The following is a 19,837-nucleotide window of genomic DNA, read 5'->3' on the forward strand; positions in this document are numbered from 1 at the left end:
CTTCGGGAATTGTCGGGAGATTACTAGATATAGGTTAGTCTGGTATATATATAAGAGGGTAACAACGTGACGGGACAACAATGTGTGCGTAGGTAGTGAGTAATTGAACTGCAGTCAGAGAGAGACGTATTGTTGAAGTTCGTTATTATAGAGCGACTGTTGAAAATAAGTGTATCGGTAAAGTTATATTCGGAAAGAATAAACCAGTTTTATTAAGAAAGGACTTCTGTCTCTAAAGTTTCGTCGGAACGAAGTTACGGAAAGTTAATTAACAAACGGAGACGTAACAATATGTTTCTTGAATTTGTTAACATTTGTGAGAAAAGTCTCTAAGTTGTTGTTTCCTATAGTGTAACAAAGCCAACTGTCTTACAAAAAACGTCTAGAGATGGGTGTTTTGCGTCTAATACCATAACTCTCTTTACAGGCTACAATATGAGAAAAGTGCAGTTGCAAATCATTTTTTAAGTTAATTATAATTAAGTAAATTCCAACACGAATCCACCCTTCTCTATACACATATTTATCAAAGCCACTAAATACACCGATAGAAAATTGAAAGAAAATAAGAATCGAACAACTTCGACCACAAATGAGCAGGGATAAAGGGTGACCCTTATGTCTATACGTATTTACCTTAATTTTCATGATTATTATTTACATTTGCTATAGGAATTTTGGGTTACTACATCTAACAGTTTAAGTTTTCAAAATTTAACACTATTACATAGAGTACTAAACGTACTAAAATTTCTCAAATAAATAAACCAAAACTTTGTACTTTCAGCTACTGTATGTATTTTAGTGGTACGCTCCTGCAGCTAAAAAGTGTAATGTTGAGTGTCCAATCTGGTAAAAATAAAAACTTAATTTAGGGTTGTAGTGTCGCTTATTTCTGTATTATATATATATATATAGGTATATCCATTGTTAATTATGAGCTACATAGCTATTGCTTTGTATATCATAGATGTCAGCAGCGTACATTCAATGAATGCCATGTGTTTTGCGTCGAAGAATTGATATATTATTTTTTGTGTTATAATTTTAAATTAAAATGAATAAACACAAATTTCGAGTACATCACGTTAACTTTTTTCAACCTGATCCAAAATCAATTCATTGTCTTGCTTTCGAATACAACACAAAGAAACTTGCTGTTGCAAGGTGAGCAGTGTTGTTGAATAGAACTTAATTTTTCTTGAGTTATATTACTACTAGTACTATTCAGTATTACTATTACTTATTAGGCCTAATTTTATGAATTCGAAATTATTGGGAGAGTCTTACTCATCGAGCTAGTTGTGTTTAGAAGCAAAATTAAAAATAAATAACCATTCATTTTGAAATAATCTAATTAAGTTCTAAAAGTAAAGCATGTGACGAATATTTTTTTATAATATTTGTGGGGATTTAATTGAAATGTAAAAATGAAAATAATCATGATTATAACTAATTTTTAAATGAACTGAGCAGTTGCTTTGTGTCTGAATTTTAAATTAAATTAAGAAGCATTGAAAAAGATGTACCTACCTGTATATTGTGTTATTGTAAGTTTAACATGTTATACAAGATGTATAACATTAACAGTCAGTATAATTATAACAGATGATGGTGGGAAATGAATATGATAGAAATGATGATGATATTTATAGCAGCAAGTAATTTAAATATTAAGTTAAGATATTTTTGTTGAAATATGTAATTAATGGAATAAAAACACAGATAAGAAGTAGAACTACCAAATTTAGATTATAATTAGGCCAACTGATCTTATACTATGAGTTTGGAAGAAATGGTCTTAAAGTTAAACTACAGTAATTTTAGCACTAAGACTGTTATATATGCATCAACTTCAAGTTTTGTGTAGTTGTTTGTAACTTTTTCTTCACCAGTCAGCTGGCAATAAGAAAATGTACCACACCTTTCGTGATATTGGCATATGATGTGTATGATAAATATTTTAAAATTTGTTATACCTTTGACTTCAAACTGTTTATTTCACCATTACTTATCATGTATTACACTTAGTTATGTTATGTATTTCACTTTTATATTTATTATAAGTCTTGCATTATATTCTTTTAAAATATGTGTAATTAATATTTCATTAGACAGATAATTTGATGATATTTTTAGAAGGTACATCATACTTGTTGAACAGTTAACAAAACTTTTAGCAACATTCTACAAATTACACAGGATATGTGCTACACAGTAATGGTTGTTTTTCATGCAGAATGAAATCAGTTTTATTTCTTGACATAGTTATACTCAGGTGATGCTTTGGATTACAAAAAGTTTTTCAAACAGTTTATTATGTAAAGATTTCAAGGCAGAAAAAACAGTGCTCTACTTAGTAAAAGCGTTTTTTTCTCTTTGTCTTTCTTATCTCAGTATAGACATATATCTCTTAAAAGATAGGCTCAGGTTAGCTGTATAGAACAAGTATTCAATTATTATGACGTTTTAATTGTTCATGTTTCTTTTTCATTTTTGTTTGTAAATTATTTTTTTATAAACTTGAACAGGAACTATATTTCTTATTGCTCTCTATCGTACTGTATGTCTTAGACTATTAGGACCTGTAATATTACATTTTGCTATAAGTTAATATTTATTTTTGCAGAGTATGTTAACTATTAAAAGTATTTTACATTATCTGTTGATTTTTTTTTTTCAATTATATTTTATATTTGCACCTGAAGATGCATTTTTCTAATGAAATAGTCAGTTCTGTTTTAAAATAATAGGATTCAATGTTAAAATACCAGCAATTCTCATTCAAAGCTGCATTTAATAAATCAATGTTTAAACCTAATTTTCATAAACTACAGGTCCAAAATTATCTTTCCCATTTTGAAATTTAATAACTAAAGAAGTTTTCAACATCTTATAGCGAACTCAAACAGTTTTTATTCACATGTAAGTAGACTTCTGTGTGTGCACCATTAGTGGCTCTCAGCACGTTTAACCAATATGTCCATAGTTACACTGGCAATGACATCTGTTATCCTGGTCTTTAGCTCCATGATGTTTGATATAGATGTATGATACATGAATCTTTAACATATTCCCAAACAAAGAAGTCTAGTGGAGTGATATCTGGCAAATATGGAAGCCATGGAATTGGCCCACCCAGACCAATCCATAACCTCAGAAATGTCTGATCTAGGAAGCATCTGACCAACAATCTCCAGTGATGTTTAGTACCATCCTGTTGAAAGATTATGTGTGGTTGCATTTTCTCCAGCTGTGTGACCACAGATTGTTCCAGCATGTCAAGGTACATGCACCTGGTAATGGTTCTCTCAGCAAAAAAAGAAAGGATCAATAATCTTGTCACACATGCAACTGTACCACTCGTTCATTTTTGGGCTATGCATGAGTTCAGTGGTGTGATGGGGTTTTTTGAGCCCCGAATGTGGGCATTATGATGAATCACTTTACCTTAGGTGGGTAATGTAGCTTCATTACTAAGCAGTACACGAGCTAGAAATGTGTTGTCTTCATCTATGCAGTCAAGGTGGTTCACCACAAATGTCTTGTGCTTTGGTCTGTCATCTGGTTGCAGTACTTGTACCAACTGAAGTCTGTAGTCATGCAGATGAAGACATTTGTGAATGACACAGTGCAGGGATTTTTATGTCATGTTAAGTTCTCATGCCAAAGTGGTTTTCGTGGGCTACGCTAAAATGATTTGTGTACTTGTTTCATATGCTCATCACTGACAGAGGGCCTTCCAGCTACTGATCGTTGTAACACACTGCCTGTCCTCAGAAACTTCTTTGTGTACTTGTTTGATATGTTCATCACTGATAGAGGGCCTTCCAGCTACTGATCGTTGTAACACACTGCCTGTTCTCAGAAACTTCTTTGTGTACTTGTTTGATATGTTCATTACTGACAGAGGGCCTTCCAGCTCCCGATCATTGTAACACACTGCCTGTCCTCAGAAACTTCTTTGTGTACTTGTTTGATATGTTCATCACTGACAGAGGGCCTTCCAGCTCCCGATCGTTGTAACACACTGCTTATCCTCAGAAACTTCTTCATCCATTCTCAGATAGTTTCAATGGTGGTTATTAACTGTACTAGTATCTGTAATTATACTGCACCACAGTCACTGACTTGGTGTCTCTGCAAGCCAAATGATGCATTGAGCCTTTTCTTGCACTGTTGTCATTTTACAGGGTAACACTAATTACTGGAGTGAAAATAAACATGACAATAAAAACTGTTTGAGTTGGGCTACATGATGTTTAAAACTCCATGGTTGTATTTCTTTGGTTAGTTATTTATTATATTTTAAAATAAGAAATTAATTTTGGACCACCCTGTATTTTACAAGCTGCAGATGATGCATACTAAATTTAGAGTATAAAACTGGAAATGACTTGTGAAAATAATCATAAGGAAAAAAACAAGGTTACAAAACTTTCACCCTTGAGGTCAATCTTCATTTACACATACATGTAAGATTTTCAGTTTAAACACATCCTTCATATTAATATAGCTAACCAATGAATTTTCAAAAGAAATAAGAATTGTAGTACATATATGTACAAATGTGTGTATGCACCTAAAATGATATTGTTTTTATGTGTGTATTTTTTGTACTTGTCTTTATTAGTTTTAAATGAATTTTTCAAAGCCAGAAGAAAAACAGAAAATGTGTAAAAAAATCATGTAGAGAATTTTTTTCAAATCTAATTAGTGTGATTAGCATTTTGATATTTTATTTTTTAGGTCAGATTTTTCGATAGAGATATGGAACCTTTCCAATACTCATTTCCAAGAGAGTGTAAGTTTCAGTGTTTTCTATTTACTTATTTCAAAATACACAAAAATATACATTGCTATGTGTACTAAAATTTGTTTCAACCACTTATTAGTCATTATAAATCTGTGTAATATGTTTTAAATATTGTGATAATACAGTAATCTGATAGAATAAATAATATATCTTTTTTTTCTGAAAGTTACAGTGAGTGTGTTCATATACATCTAAGCCAGTGTTGTGTTTAATATACAGTACCTTCTTTTCTGAAAAAAGCAGTATTTTAATATCTACCAATCATCATGGAGTAAAAACGTTTCCTTTAATATCTGAATCAGAACAAAGTATTTATTTTAAGTTTCATCTTATTAGGCTTTTTACAAGATGAATATTTATCAGTAACCCATTCTTTTTCTATCAAAAAGATTGAAAAATGATTACATGATTAAATGGCTTATGCATCCTTTAAAGTTGGTATAGTTGTTTAAAACTTTGACTGTTTTGTAGCTGTTTTTTTTTGTAACAGGCTACAATTTATTCAATAAATAGTGTACATGATAAATTCATAATAATTCCTACTAAATATTATAGAAATGCCAATCAAAAGTATGACATATATTTTGTACTAAATAATAATATATTTTGTACTAAATAATAATATATAATTTCCCTGAAAGGGGGCCGAAGATAGTCTGGAAGGGTCACTTGTTTTAACCACTTGCATCACAGTAGTTTGTCAGTCAGTCACTAAAATGACGTCACATAAGAAATGCTTAACATTGCAATTTGTACTGTGGCATCATTAAAACGTGTGCATTCCACGAATCACGAGAAGAATTATTGACTCTATGTATTACAACACAGCATGACATATGAACTTCAAAGGCAAGAAATAAAAAAATTTGTAACTCTTAATTTTGGTTTTATTTACTCTTTAAACAGAACGCTTTCGGGGACCCAGCAGAAGTACATCTAGTTATCAAAAACTAAGTTGAAGTTCTGTTTACAGTTTGTGTGTATTATACCATGTATGTATTATACCATTTAGGTGATACCAGGTGACCCAGGCTGCTCAGTAGAAGCTGTGGTGTGGTGTAAAGGTAGACTTTTTTCCTGCGGACTTCAGGGTTATATTACTGAATACGACCTCTTACGGCTTGTCCCAAAAGTAAGCTAAATACAAGTTTTTATGAATGAGTAAGGCACTGTTGAAGTTGCTATTTTGCAGTTATCTTCATGAAAAAACACTGCTATGAAATGTGAAATTTTGTTACAACAATACTCTATCACTTTTCCATAAGATATGAGAAGAGCTGGTTAATAACGAATAGTGTTTTTTAATATTGAATACTAAGAGGTTATGACATAAACATATTATGAGTTCTCACATATGAACAAACTAAGTTAAAACCAAGAAAAAATGTTGTTTTTTCTGGCAAATGTTTCACTAGATATAAATTTTCTGAAGTTTTTTAATTATTCAGTTTTTCTTTTTTGAGTACCTATTTCATTAACTAGATACACACTTTCAAGTTCTATATTAATTTTGTTGTAAGAGAAAAATTGTCAACCATCACAATAAAAAATGAATTACAACTATTTTTGCCATTTATTTTCTCGATTATAAGTAATCAAGAAACATCTAAATTCAAAGTTATAATAACTGATAGCACAAAATAATAACTTGTACTAACTATCTGTTAAAGCCTGGCTAGTAGAGTAGCTCTTACCAAACCTAACCAACCTGATTCAACAAAAATAGAATAGCTGGATAGAGCTCAACAAGTTTGAACATCCTAACTTCAAAAAGAAACGATCTGTCAGGGATAGTTCAACATGTCCTGGCTCAACAAAAATAGACTGTCACAATATACAGCTTACTAAAATTATAAAATTTGACTCAATAAAAAGAGACTGGCAAGGTATAGTTCACCAAGCCTAACCAACCTGACTCAACAAAAACAGAACAGCTGGATATAGCTCAACAAGTTTGGACATTCTAACTCCAAAAAAGAAACAGTCTGTCAGGGTATAGCTCAACATGTCCTAGCTCAACAAATATAGACTGTGACAATACACAGCTTACTAAAATTATAAAACCTGACTCAATAAAACGAGACTGGCAGGGTATAGTTCACCAATCCTAGCCATCCTAGATGAAACAAAAATAAGAATGTTTAATTTTGTATATTTGTGTGAATATCAGGTACAAACGTTCTGTTCAAAACTCTGTGGTGAACATTTCTGGAAAACATCTAGTGATGGAAAGTTTGGAGAATTAAACTGTAAAAAAAAAATAAGATTTTCAAAACCTATTAGAATTTGAAGTTTACTAGTAAAGTAATGGATGCTGGATTTTATCGAAAAAGAAATCCAGAAAATTCTTAAGATAAAAGAAGGCTATAAAAAATCTCGTAACTCCAGAACATTGAATTTTATAATAAGGGTTTTATGCATGTATGATTAAAAAATAGCGTGTAACCATATTGGTTTTTAATGGATATCACTGGAAACATTACTAAAAAGGAAAGAAACACGACTGTAATGTAAACAATTTGTACCAGCATTTTTGTTGATGATGAAAGAGAGAGAGAGAGATTCTTCATCTCACTAAATTCATAAAAAGGGATAAAAGCTTTATTTGAATTTTATTTTTGTTGAAGAAAAATCTATTTTAGAAAATATGGAAACTTTCTGTGAATGTCGCTTCTAGCCCTGACATAAGTTGTTTTAAAACTTTGGATGAACTAAATGGGAAAAGGAATTAGCTTTTTAAGCTACTAATAAAATTAGTTAGCTTATATCCTATCAGTTTTAGTAAACTGTATTCCTTTCTAACAAAGTTATTTGAGTTTTTTTTGTTACAGTTTCCATGTTTGTTTGATTTTTACTGGGAAGGGAACACCCTGATAGATAGCTTATTTTCTATTTCTGAAAACCTTTGATTGTTAATCTTTATCATGAATCATAATTGTCCAGGTCCATCTTAATTAAAGAGAGATTATTAACAGTATCGGCTTTTACGCCAAAGGAGCTATCCAAATCATCATCATAAAGGTACGCACATTACAACAGGTTTCGATAAATAAAAATACATTTATTTCTTACAACCTTTTGCTTTCTGCCATCAAACCAAGTTTTTATTCACCTATTAATTTTTAGGCTGGATTTAACTTTTGCTTTCTACCATCAAACTCTTTATGTGCCATGATATTGTTGATAACAGGGTCCTTAATAGTAATATACGAGTTACGCAAAATATAAAATAAAAATATTGGCAATATTACAGTTAATCACACTAATTACTGCTATTTTATCCAGTTTTTTGTCAGTTCTTTAAACTAAATGTTATAACAAGCAAAAGCATGAAATTACTCAATAAGGACAATACAGATTCCACCAGCAGTGAACAGTGCCTAAACAGGTTCTAAAAGTGAAGTTTAGAGATAGTAAGTATAAATGTTGGAAACTCGGTTGCGGACTTCTGTCAAAATGATTGTTAGTTAGTTTTGCTGATGAAATAGTTTACATTACTCAATTAAATTTGCCTAAACTTATTTAATGTGTTTGGATCTAAAAAAATTATAATTTCTCTTTTTGGTCAGTTGTTTCTGAGAACTGTGGTAATTTTTTGAGCCTTTTTGTCTCTTTTTCTCCTTTCTTGTTCCTAAATTTTGGGATATGAAAAAAAAATCAAACCTTGATGAACTGATTCAACAGTTTTGAAGATTAATTTTATTATTTCTATTAATTTATTTTATTTTATTAATATTTCTAATAATTCATTTGTTAGCAACGTAACTAAAAATATTGTCATCAAATGTGGGAAATGTATTTTACCATTGGTGCAATTAAAGTTAAATATGCTCAGATCATTGTGTTTTCTACTTAAAAAATTAAATATATGTAAGTTGTTTTTAATATTTTTTACTAACAGCAAAATTTAAAAATGTATTTCAGTACTCTGTTCCAGTCACATCAGGACCAGCATGGTGTCAGGGTTTCAATGATAGGAAGTCACTACTTGCTGTAAGTATAGGCATTCTTCATTTCAATCCTGTACAGAGTCAAATTGGTCAAAATTAAAGACAGAAAAGCAAGAGAACACAATATTAATGTGGTTGAGGCACTCAATCTGTGGTCGTGGGTTTGAATCCTTATACTACCAAACATGCTAGCCCTTTCAGCTGTGAGGGTTTTATAATGTGATAGTCAATTCCACTATGCATTGGAAAAAAGAGCAGCTTAAGAGTTAGTGGTGAAGACTAGCTGCCTTCCCTCTAGTCTTTCCCTGCAAAATTCGGGACAGCTAGTGCAGATAGCCATTGTGTAGCTTTGCACAATATTCAAAAGAAACCAAACCGACATGATATTAACTCTCTCAATATCGGCTTGGTCAATTTGACAGACCACGACCTCTTTTTATTTGTTCAAAGTCTTAATAGATTTGATACTACTAACTTTTAATATAGCATGTATACCTTCACAATATTTGGCAGTCTTTCAGGGAACATTATAAGTCATTCACATGCAAAAAATCATATTTTTTAATGAGGTATTTTTAATAAACTAAAAAATTGATTTGTCCATGAATATATATTGTTTATTTGTTTTGAATAGTCCATATGCAAAGTGATTTTCATGTTATGATTAAAAATACTTTCCTTCATCTCAAAACTCTCAAATTTCATTTTTGTAATCTCTAAAACCTCCTAAATATATTTCAGTAAAATTTTATGCTTTATGTTGTTTTCTCTACTCTAACTGTACAAGGTTGGTCAATTTGACCGACCTCTTAATCACACAAAAAAATCTAAATAAATCTAAATTACCCACTTTTTCTTTCTAGAATGACTTCAAATTGTAACATGAAACTACATTTGTTTATCCTAAGTAGCTTTAAACTCATAACAGTATACATCTATTTATAATTAAATTTTATTGTTTTATTGCCTTTTGAACCATGTCTAACTATTATTCTCACCATTATAAGTTGTAAATCACTTGGGGAACATGCAGCTCACATTACGCTATTGATTTACATTACCACGAGTTACTCTGAGCTGCTCGCATGCGTACCTTGTGAAATATTGTTATTATGTTATTATTATTATTATCTATTTTACCTAATCTAACTTTAACTAATCTAAAAAGATCCTTATTTTTTCATTTTAGTTACTTTTATAATAATATATAAAGAATAAACATGAAAAACAAGAAACATAGTACTTACCTGTGTCTTCTTTTTTTTGCTGTTGACTGTTGATTACACCTAACCTTACTTTTTTTATACTAATGGTAGTAATGCACTGAATAATTTTTATTTAATGAAATAATGCACAAAAGAACATAGAATAATAACATGCAAAAAGCAGACAATTTCCTCTGACCAACACAGTTCTTCTGGCTTTCTAACTATGTTACAAGAGCTGTTACAAATTCATCCAAGCTAGCCATTATCTTTCCCATGGGAACGAAACTTGTACTAAAAGATAAATTGACAATTCTCTCTTCAGAACACAATGTAATATAATAGTCATTTGATAGATGAAAACATGTATTTTTATTGGTTATAGATAATATAGAATGAAACATAAGAGAGAACTATTAACAAATCCTGAAAAAGAGGATGTGACAGGTAGGTGTGGCAAGAGTGATCTGATTTTCTATTTGATAGCTCTGTAACCAAATAAAATTGAAAGCTATAAAAATTATGGTTTGTCTGGGCAATGAAGATTTTATAGTGAGTAATTTACGTTGAATTTCTTACTTATTGGAAAGGTGGGGAATAAAATAGAGAAGAGGAGATGCCTACAGAATATGTCACCTTTCTCATACTAGGGGAAATTCAGGATTTATTTAGATATTGCCTTATAGAATTAAGAACTTAAAATGTGGATTATTAGTTACAATTGTATGCTATACTAATTGATATAATATAAACAAAAAGTAGTTTAATAGAATTTTGAATGTAAGCAACTAAAACCTAGTGACATGCACACTAAATGATGCCCGGGCGGATAGGGTTAATAGATGATTTTAACTATATACACTTAACTGTTTCCTGTCTAGTGACCCCATTGTTCTGAGTACTGATATCATTCTTTACTTGATAACCAATGCTGACGTGTAAAAAAAAAAAAAAAATTGACCAATACTAATACTGTTAAGTTTTTCTGTTTGTAAGTCTTTCCAAGTTGAGAGAATTAATGTCTGATCTGAACATGCAGAGAAGAGTTCCTAATAATGACTTTTTTGTGTTCAAGCTAGTTCCATTTTTCTCATGAACCATCAGTGACACAGATAAGAATCAGGGCATCATAGAGACCGATGGATCTTCACAAGACGAACAAATGATCCAACTCCAACCAAATTAAACAACAATGTAACATACATCGCCCCTTTAAGCTGAAGTCTGCTTTGACAGAATATATTCATCAGGTTTAGGTCTGGATGTACAAAATGCAGTCCTTTTTTTATAGGATGTGATGTTCCGCATCACTGAGTGTTAAATTTGATGACCCACTTTAAGACTAATAATGCTTGGAGATGGCTTGAATTGGTAATGAAGAAAAACTTTAATATAAGTTTAACATAACAGCAAATGTACAACATTTCGACAAGGGTTTGGCATCATCAGCTACTTTTTAATGGTTTTTATATTCAGGTTACAAAGTTTAAAGATAGTTTCACGGTATAATTGGTTTATGGTGGTGGATAGGTGAGAGAACATAGTTAAAAAGTTATACATGGAATAACAAATACCTGATGATGACAAAACCTTGTCGAAACTTTGTACATTTGCTGTTATATTAAAGTTTTTCTTCAATACCCATTCAAGCCATCTTCAAGCATTATCACTGAGTATTAATTCAGGTGATGTGATGACAACACATTTATTGTTGGTCAAGACATTTACTGAGTCATAAGAAGAATTGAGTTCTCTAAGTTTTTCACAAATGAGTTAATGGTAATTAAGTTAATGAATATGCACATGAACGTTTCTTACAATACTTTGATCATAAGGATTGTGCAGCTGTGTAATATATCTTGAGAATACATGTTGCAAATCTTGCAGTAATTATTATGGGTTAGATGCACTTGTTGTGTGTAGATCGTATGGAGACATTTACGATATAGCTAGTTCAGTGGTCTTGTCGAAATGTGTAATGGAATATGAAAGGTATGACATTTCTTTTTAAACAAGTTGGAATAAAATTGATGTGGCTACAGTATCTTGCCTTGGTAAAAGTAGAACAAAGGAGGTATAAGGCAGTATGGAAAATATTGTTGGGATAACAATATAAAATACTGTTGGGATGTAGCTGTGAAAACTGTAGCATATTTCAACATATGGTTTATAAAAACTTCTTAAGTTTGACATTATAGCAGAAATGATGAAGTTTCCGAACTCGAATTCACATAATGTTGAGAGATTAATGCAACAAAACATAGTCACTAAAGTACAATATTGAAATAGAGATAAAGTTATTTTATCTAACAACTGCTCTTCATCAGAAAATTAAATAATTGACAGTTATATGTTTTCAGAACTTGCGTGCTCGTGTACTCAAAACAAACAGTGGAAGCAAATATGAAAGTGAAACAATGTGATACAATTTAAATAATACAGTAGATAAATAAGATAAAGAAAAAATCATAAATAATGAAGAAGAGAAGATTTTTAAATTATTTAAACTGACATTAAATTTCTCAACTTGAAAAAGATATACAAATGGAAAAACTTATCCGAAAAAGAAAGAGATGCTTTATCATCATTACGGAAGTGCAAAGAATTGTGATTAAACCAGCAGACGAGGGATACACTCTCCTCATTTGGAAAAGTTAATTATATATTGAAGAAAGAGGTTGAAATTTCTGCACTAAAGTTGATGATGTTTTATTCCAACAGAGTGTTAAACCAACAATTAAAAACATCATGATCTTCTTCTAAATAAAGTTTATTTAATCATCTAGCACTCCTAAAATGCCATTCTTTTATATAAGATATACAAACCTCATAACTAGGGGTTCTAATTATCAGGGGAAATTTTTTTTCTAAATTCGAGTTTTTGAAATTGGGTAAAATCTTTTATTAAAAAAATTAGGCAAAATTAGATGAAATTTTTTGGGTATAATCAAGAACGAGTGAATATTCAGGTGGAGATTGGGTTTTATCCAGAAAATAAATCAATAATGCTTGAAACACAAAGTACAGCTGACTACTCTCTCAATCTGAAAAATGTTACAAGTTGTATACAAAAAAATCTTAAAATCAAATTTACTTTGCATCTGGGATAGTCAACATTTAAAAAGAAAAAAAGGTATGAGAAAAACATTACTTAAGAAATATTAAAACTTAATAAAAAGAATCTGATATTTTGCATACGAAAGCCTTGTAATGTTTACCGATGATAAGCAAAATTTTGTGAAGATATGCTTACTAATTTAAAAGTTATAGCATGAAAACTATAGCAATTACAAAATTGTTATGAGGTCAGTACTTGGGACTGAACCCATGTTAAAAGAGTTAAACACCAAGTAAATGTTATCAGAAGGGCATTCTCATTCTCAAAAAAAGTATAACTAATTATAAGCTGGACGAAAAAATTTCTGGTTTTCCCACCAGTTTGTGTTGTTGTTTTTTTTGGTTGGGTGACAATACACCAAGCATAGATTACTACACTAATTTGATTACAGATGTCGATTAATATATATTATTATTTGCTGTTTAAGTGCATTTCTGATACAGTCATACAAAGCTATCTCAATCTTCTTTGTGCTCTCTAAACACTGGTAAAAAATTTTCATGCTTAGTGCACCAGTCTATATACCTCATCAATTTTGTGCCATTTTAGAATATGTGCATATCGTATGACTACTCTTCACCAATATTGTGCCATCTTTATTGATACAGTTAGCTCCATCTGCTCTTCACCAATAGTATTGTGCCATCTTTATTGATACAGTTAGCTCCATCTGCTCTTCACCAATAGTATTGTGCCATCTTTATTGATACAGTTAGCTCCATCTGCTCTTCACCAATAGTATTGTGCCATCTTTATTGATACAGTTAGCTCCATCTGCTCTTCACCAATAGTATTGTGCCATCTTTATTGATACAGTTAGCTCCATCTGCTCTTCACCAATAGTATTGTGCCATCTTTATTGATACAGTTAGCTCCATCTGCTATTCCCACTCAATCCTCACTTTCTCAATTGACACAGCATTGCTTAAACATATGTGTTTTCACATGTGGCTACCGATTGTGATTGTGCTTCTTTGCCATTTAAATTTTTTTTTTCAATACTTTTATTTTACCAATTTGCATTTAATTGTTTCAGTTTTTTTTTGCAATTGTTTCTTGTTAACGAATTATAAACAACCTTATGATGGAGTTCAGAAATTCCTGTTACAATCAAAAACGGTATGAGTAAAATTTCCCATGAATTGGGTTTGACTCTATCTGAAGAGGAGGTACACGTCTTAATTTGCCGGAAGTTAGATTCATATGTTTGGCCAGTGATATCTTCTTCTCAACTTGACAATGTTTCTGAGGAAGAATACAATCAAGGAGAAGACTGTTTGGGCTCTCCTTTTCTGGCATCTTTTAATTTTGGTCTGTCACACTCTACACCTCTTCATGAGTTTACCCTTCCACATTTTTTACAGCTTGTTAATTAGGTCGTCAGTTGATGCATATTCTGGTTTTGCCGTATATTCCAGATGTGAGTGATTTCGCTAGTTTTCTTTTTCCTACTCCAGTTGCCGTGCCGCCATATCGTTCTCTTTGGTGGAGGTTTGTTCTCCTCCTCCTTTTTTCGTATTACTTCCAGTTCTGTCAGTGGTAGGTGCAGCTCAGATGCCCTTTGTGTGGCTTTGTCCTTCTTTACGTATGGGAGAATTAAGTATTACACTGCATCAGTGCTTGGACTTTGGTAACTTAGTTATTTATTTGTCCTTTTTCGTCTAAGTTAATTTAGAAGAATTGTAAATTAGATATTGATTATTACTTTGTTTTTCTAGGTAATTTTAGTTGTTTTTTAGCATGTTCGTTAATATTGTAGATTCGGTAAATTTCTAGTTTTTTTTTCAGTTTGATATTAACAAATACTTTAACTAGATATGTTTAGATAGTTTGTATGTTACATATCATTACTATTAGTCACATCTAATTCATTGTTCTATCTGAGTAATTATTTTTCTTGCCATTGTTAAATATGTGATTTATAATCCTAATTTTTGTCAGTGTTGGATTTACTTACATCGTCTAATTTACTTAAGATAAACTGAAAGTCAGATATTAATTATTACTTTGTTTTCTTGGTAATTTTAGTCAGTTGGTTGTTATTCCACACTTTATGGAGTAGGTAAACTTGGATGGTTTGTCAGTTCAGTATTCATAAATCCTTTATTCACTAGGTATGGTTAGATAGTTTGTACATTACATATCATTACTACTAGTCACATTTAATTCATTGTTCTATTTGGATAACGTTTTTCTTGCCATTATTAAATATTTGCCTTATAATCCTAATCTTTATCAGTGTAGGATTTAATTATTTTGTGTGTTTTTTTTTTGCCTTGCTACATCACTGATGTGTCCATTTTTTCTGTTTGTAGGGCTGAGCTTTGCTTCGGCTCATTTTCCTAGATTCTTGATACTAGAAACCAAATTTTCTACAATTCAGGTTTCATCCCCACAGTGCTCACATCATCAATAGTTATTTATTGATCGAGGTCAAGTGTTCCAGTTCAGGACCCTAAATTTTGGACTAACCTCAGCTCTTTTAGTGTTTTGTTGAGTGGTACGAACTCTTGCCTTACATCTTCACTTGATGGGTCTTTGCACTCGTCATTACATGAATGAGTGGTTTCTGCTCTCTTCTTCCTATTTACAGTCAAGAGACCACATTCTTCTGCTCCTACAAGAAGCAACACAGGTGGGATTCTTGATGAAAGGGGGATGTCCATTATTACCCCCATTCATTTGAGGGATTTCTTCATTCCTACATCAATTGGGCCCAGCCTTCTTCTTTTTGTTTTTGGGATATGGTACAAGCAATTCACAAAGCCCTCACCTCACATTCTCTCACAACCCAAGAGGTTCTATTTCTTTAGGGGGAGGCTGCCTTGAAAGTTGCATTCCCATGGGTCGGGCTCATATGAGTTCCTAGGTCAGTGGAAATTCTACTCAGATCCCTTTTTATCCTTCATTTCCCGATCAGGGTTGACCTGGCTTGGTGGTTAGACGGAGACCAGAATACGGCAGGGGTGTTGCTTCTGCTGCCTCATCTGTTCACCGATCCAACCTTAGAAGGTTGGGATGCTTACCTCATCTCCTGGGAGATTTCCAGACTCCGATCGATCAAGGAGTCTTCTCTCCATATCACCATTCTTGAGCTTATGGTGGTTCGTCGAGCTTTGTCCCACTTCCTTCCTCTTCTGTTTGGGAGGATGATTATGGTACACTCTGACAACTCCACAATGGACACTTATATTACCAAGCACGGGTGTACCAATTCCAGGTCTTTGTGCTTTCAGACCCTGGATCTCCTTTTCTATGACCACAGTCACCACATTGTGGTCTTTGCGTGCCATGTTCCTGACATCCAGAAGCTGGTTTCAGATCGATTGTTGTACCAACAAGATTCTGGGAGGATGGGAAAAGGCATAAAGGACCACACTGAGATCCCAATCTGGCAAATCAAAGGAAAGTGCAGGATGCATGACTCGAAATGAGTGGAAAAGGAGGGAAATTATGAAACTTCGAGAACGTGGAAGGTGTTCGATAAAGCTACCCGATAGCTATACACCGTTGAAGTGGACAAGTCTTTGTCAAACATCCAGGTGAAAAATTGGGAAAGGTGAAGAATGGAAAGGTGGGAAGGATAGAAACCACATTAAAGAGATAAAAGGTAGAAGGTAGATCATCACCTTTGGTAAGTGGACAAGGACGAAGATCTGATGGATCGGGAAAGGAAAGATGCAACATGTGGAGTCAGTCCCTGGGCTGAGGCAATGGACCCGACAAAAGCTATGAGTGTGGTGATGTTTGAATGAACAATGTCCAACCAAGGTTGACAGAGTAGAGACCGAAACAGAGGTAAGGGTAGGGAAGGTTGTAAAAGTAAAGGTTGGAGCAGTGGGAACCATGGCTGTGCCTGCCAATATGGAGCCACCAGTAGGACTAGACTCTGAATAGTTTGGATTATGAATATAACTCTGGAGAGGAGTCAAATAGGAGGGTAAGCATTGATGTGAAGCCCCTCCAATCGTGACTGAATGTGTCCACCCACATAGTCAGTGGGTGTACAATGGGAGACCAAAAGGAGGGAGTTTGGTGAAGGCATATATGAGGTGTCCCCAGCTGGTAATACATCCACTGAAAGACCTGTGGATCAAGAAACCACACCAAAGGGACCCTTTGTCTACATGTTCCATATACTGTCTGACACTCATTACCTATTTCCTTCTCCTCATTGCTTGTGGATGTCATTGATCAGATATTTTGGCCAATCATGTTCTTCACATCCTCTACCATTCCTCTTATGTCATCCTATATCCCAACCAGTCCTTCCTGCCTAAGACTTATGCTGCACGTGAAGGCAGTTTGGCTTTCACACCATTTCCTTGCTTTCTGTCTCTCATCTGTACTCTCATTCTGATCCTGATGGCTTCTTTGTCTGGTTCGCTGCTAAGGGTGTTATGTGGCCCATACTGCCTCCTTTCAGAGATCACATTCACAACTTTTATTCCCTGGAACCCTTCTGTTTCCCAGGATCTTTCCACTGTCATGCTAACTGGTTGGGTTTTTCAACTTCTTAGGCTGGCATATTTGGACTTATCCATGGAAGGTCACTGCCTCCACAGTGTTTCTTCCCATCAAATTTGTCATATCACCATGTCTTTGGCTGCTCACCTTTGCCATCTGTTGGAAGAGATCATGGAGGTTGGAATGTGGACTACTCCCAATATCTTTGTCGCTCATTATCTGCATGCTCTGGCTGTTACTTCCAAATTGATGGGGTGTATAGACTAGCTCACTGAGCATAAAGATTTTTTTACCAATGCTTAGAGGGCAAAAGGAAGATTGAGATAGCTTTGTGTAAGAAGAGTTAGGTACCTATCAAAAAGTACATTTTCAGTGTAAGAAAAATGTTAACTTTCAGACATTTTACTGTAGTCTGGTCTTTAAATATAGTGCAGTTTATTAAAGGAACACTACTGCTGTTACTCTCAGCCAGAATACCAAATAGAATTAATGCTGCTTCTGACAGAGCTGGGTATCTGGCTGCAGCATTCTTCCAGGATCTCACTGCTGTAAGTTCTAGATTGTCTGGAGAGGTTTCCGCCATGTATTGACTGAATTCTGAGTGCAGAGCTTCAGATGTTACATCTTCCATAAGTGAAAACATTTCATTTCAAACTCGTAACATTCTTCTGACTTCAGAGACGGATCCAACACTCTTGCTTGCATCCATAGCTTCTTTACTGTGGTAGACACATTTCCTTCAGGTGTTACTTTCCATTTTTTATTCAGAGCTACACAGAAGTAAGTAATGGATTTTCTCACATAAACAACATCTTTAGGTGACAGCATTTCTAAATTACACCACACTTTTCTGTTGGTACAACATCCATGCTCTGTTCCCAGCAAATGGAATGCTTGACTTTCATAATGTGGTACATCTTGTGTACCATCTCTTCCCAACTTCTTCTGCACAGTTAAAACTGGTTCATGCTTTTCTTTCAGAAATACAAGCCAGGCATAGACTTTTTATTATTGTTGGTTAATAGGAATGATTTTTTAACATCAAACATTTTTTGTTCAGGGCATTCTCTCTTCAAGAGAGCCATCATGCCAGCCCACATGCATAGAACAACATGCAGATTTTCAAAGCAACAGAACCATCTAGTAGGAACAACAGCTGGAAATTTCTCTACATTTTCAATTCTAGGTTTAGCACACACTTCACTGTACAGGTGTTCTAATTTGTAAACAAGGCACTAAATTTGTTAACTATTTTTTTATCATCTGATATAGAGCAAATAAGGGCAGTGTCAACAGAAACATGAATTAAATGTGCCATATCATTGACATGCAGGGACTTACTGACACCTTTACCCACATGTATGTCATTCACCATCTTTCGCTTGAACTTTGCAGAATCAGTACAATTGCAGTAACATCAGACCACTTCTTCTCATACTGCTGTAATGATTTTGCAAGCACAAAGCAATGCTGACACTTTTTTGTAATATGACATCAATGTATTAACTGTAGCCTTTCAAAATACATTTGAGGACTCTTCAACTATAAGATATGCTTTTTATCTTTTACTTGCTCTTTGGTTTCTGCCACAAGTTTCTGAAAGACTTGAGACAATTACTTCTTTTGCAATGTAACATACTTTGGCATTGATTTCGTTGCTGGACAGTATTTTTTCACAAACTCTCCTAAAGGTCCATCAGTGACATATATATACTCAAGCCAGCTTTGGAAAGTACTTCAACAAATGAATGAAATGCACTTTGACCTTCTGCTTCTTTGTCCCTCTACCTGACCTGCTGTATTATAAAACTTCTTAAATTTTTCAGTCTTCTGTTTTAGAAAAATATCATGTGCACTATAAAGATGTTCATTTAGCCTGTCATATGGTTTCTTTTATCTGTCAACGACTGATATTTTTAATGCATGGTATTTGCATACAACAGCTACTTCTTTAGGCCTACTACTACTGTCTCCACAAAAAATCCTTGAAATCAGGATATTTTTTTACCCAGTCAACAGGTACTTTGCATTTTCTGCCCATTATTGAAGAATTTTACTTATTGTTATTAAGGAAAGTATTATTAAGAAATCAAATCAAATATAGTTTTTAATACTACCTAGCCCTCTATCTACTGCATTACTACACTGAACTAATGTTTACATTTTTTTTCTTTCTATTTTTTTTTTTTTTTTTCGTCTCTCAAATGTATCTGCAGTTTTTTTAAATTTTCTGCTGTTGTTTCTGTTCTCTCAGTCTTTCCAACATTCCTGTGCTTTTCCC

General features: G+C 33.1%; 1 protein-coding gene across 1 annotated transcript in view; it reads left to right on the forward strand.

Annotated features, from left to right (window-relative positions):
* Positions 1–972: 972 nt before the first annotated feature.
* LOC106471892 (U3 small nucleolar RNA-associated protein 4 homolog) overlaps positions 973–19,837 on the forward strand; it is a 66,227-nt gene continuing 47,362 nt past the window's right edge. Inside the window, exons 1-4 of the mRNA XM_022400502.1 lie at positions 973–1,167; positions 4,750–4,804; positions 5,829–5,948; positions 8,741–8,864. Of these exons, the coding sequence (XP_022256210.1) occupies positions 1,058–1,167; positions 4,750–4,804; positions 5,829–5,948; positions 8,741–8,864 (409 nt within the window). The 5' untranslated portion in view covers positions 973–1,057. The remainder of the gene's footprint in view (positions 1,168–4,749; positions 4,805–5,828; positions 5,949–8,740; positions 8,865–19,837) is intronic.

Source organism: Limulus polyphemus, unplaced genomic scaffold (genome assembly GCF_000517525.1).
Source record: "Limulus polyphemus unplaced genomic scaffold, Limulus_polyphemus-2.1.2 Scaffold4945, whole genome shotgun sequence".
NCBI lineage: Eukaryota > Metazoa > Arthropoda > Merostomata > Xiphosura > Limulidae > Limulus > Limulus polyphemus.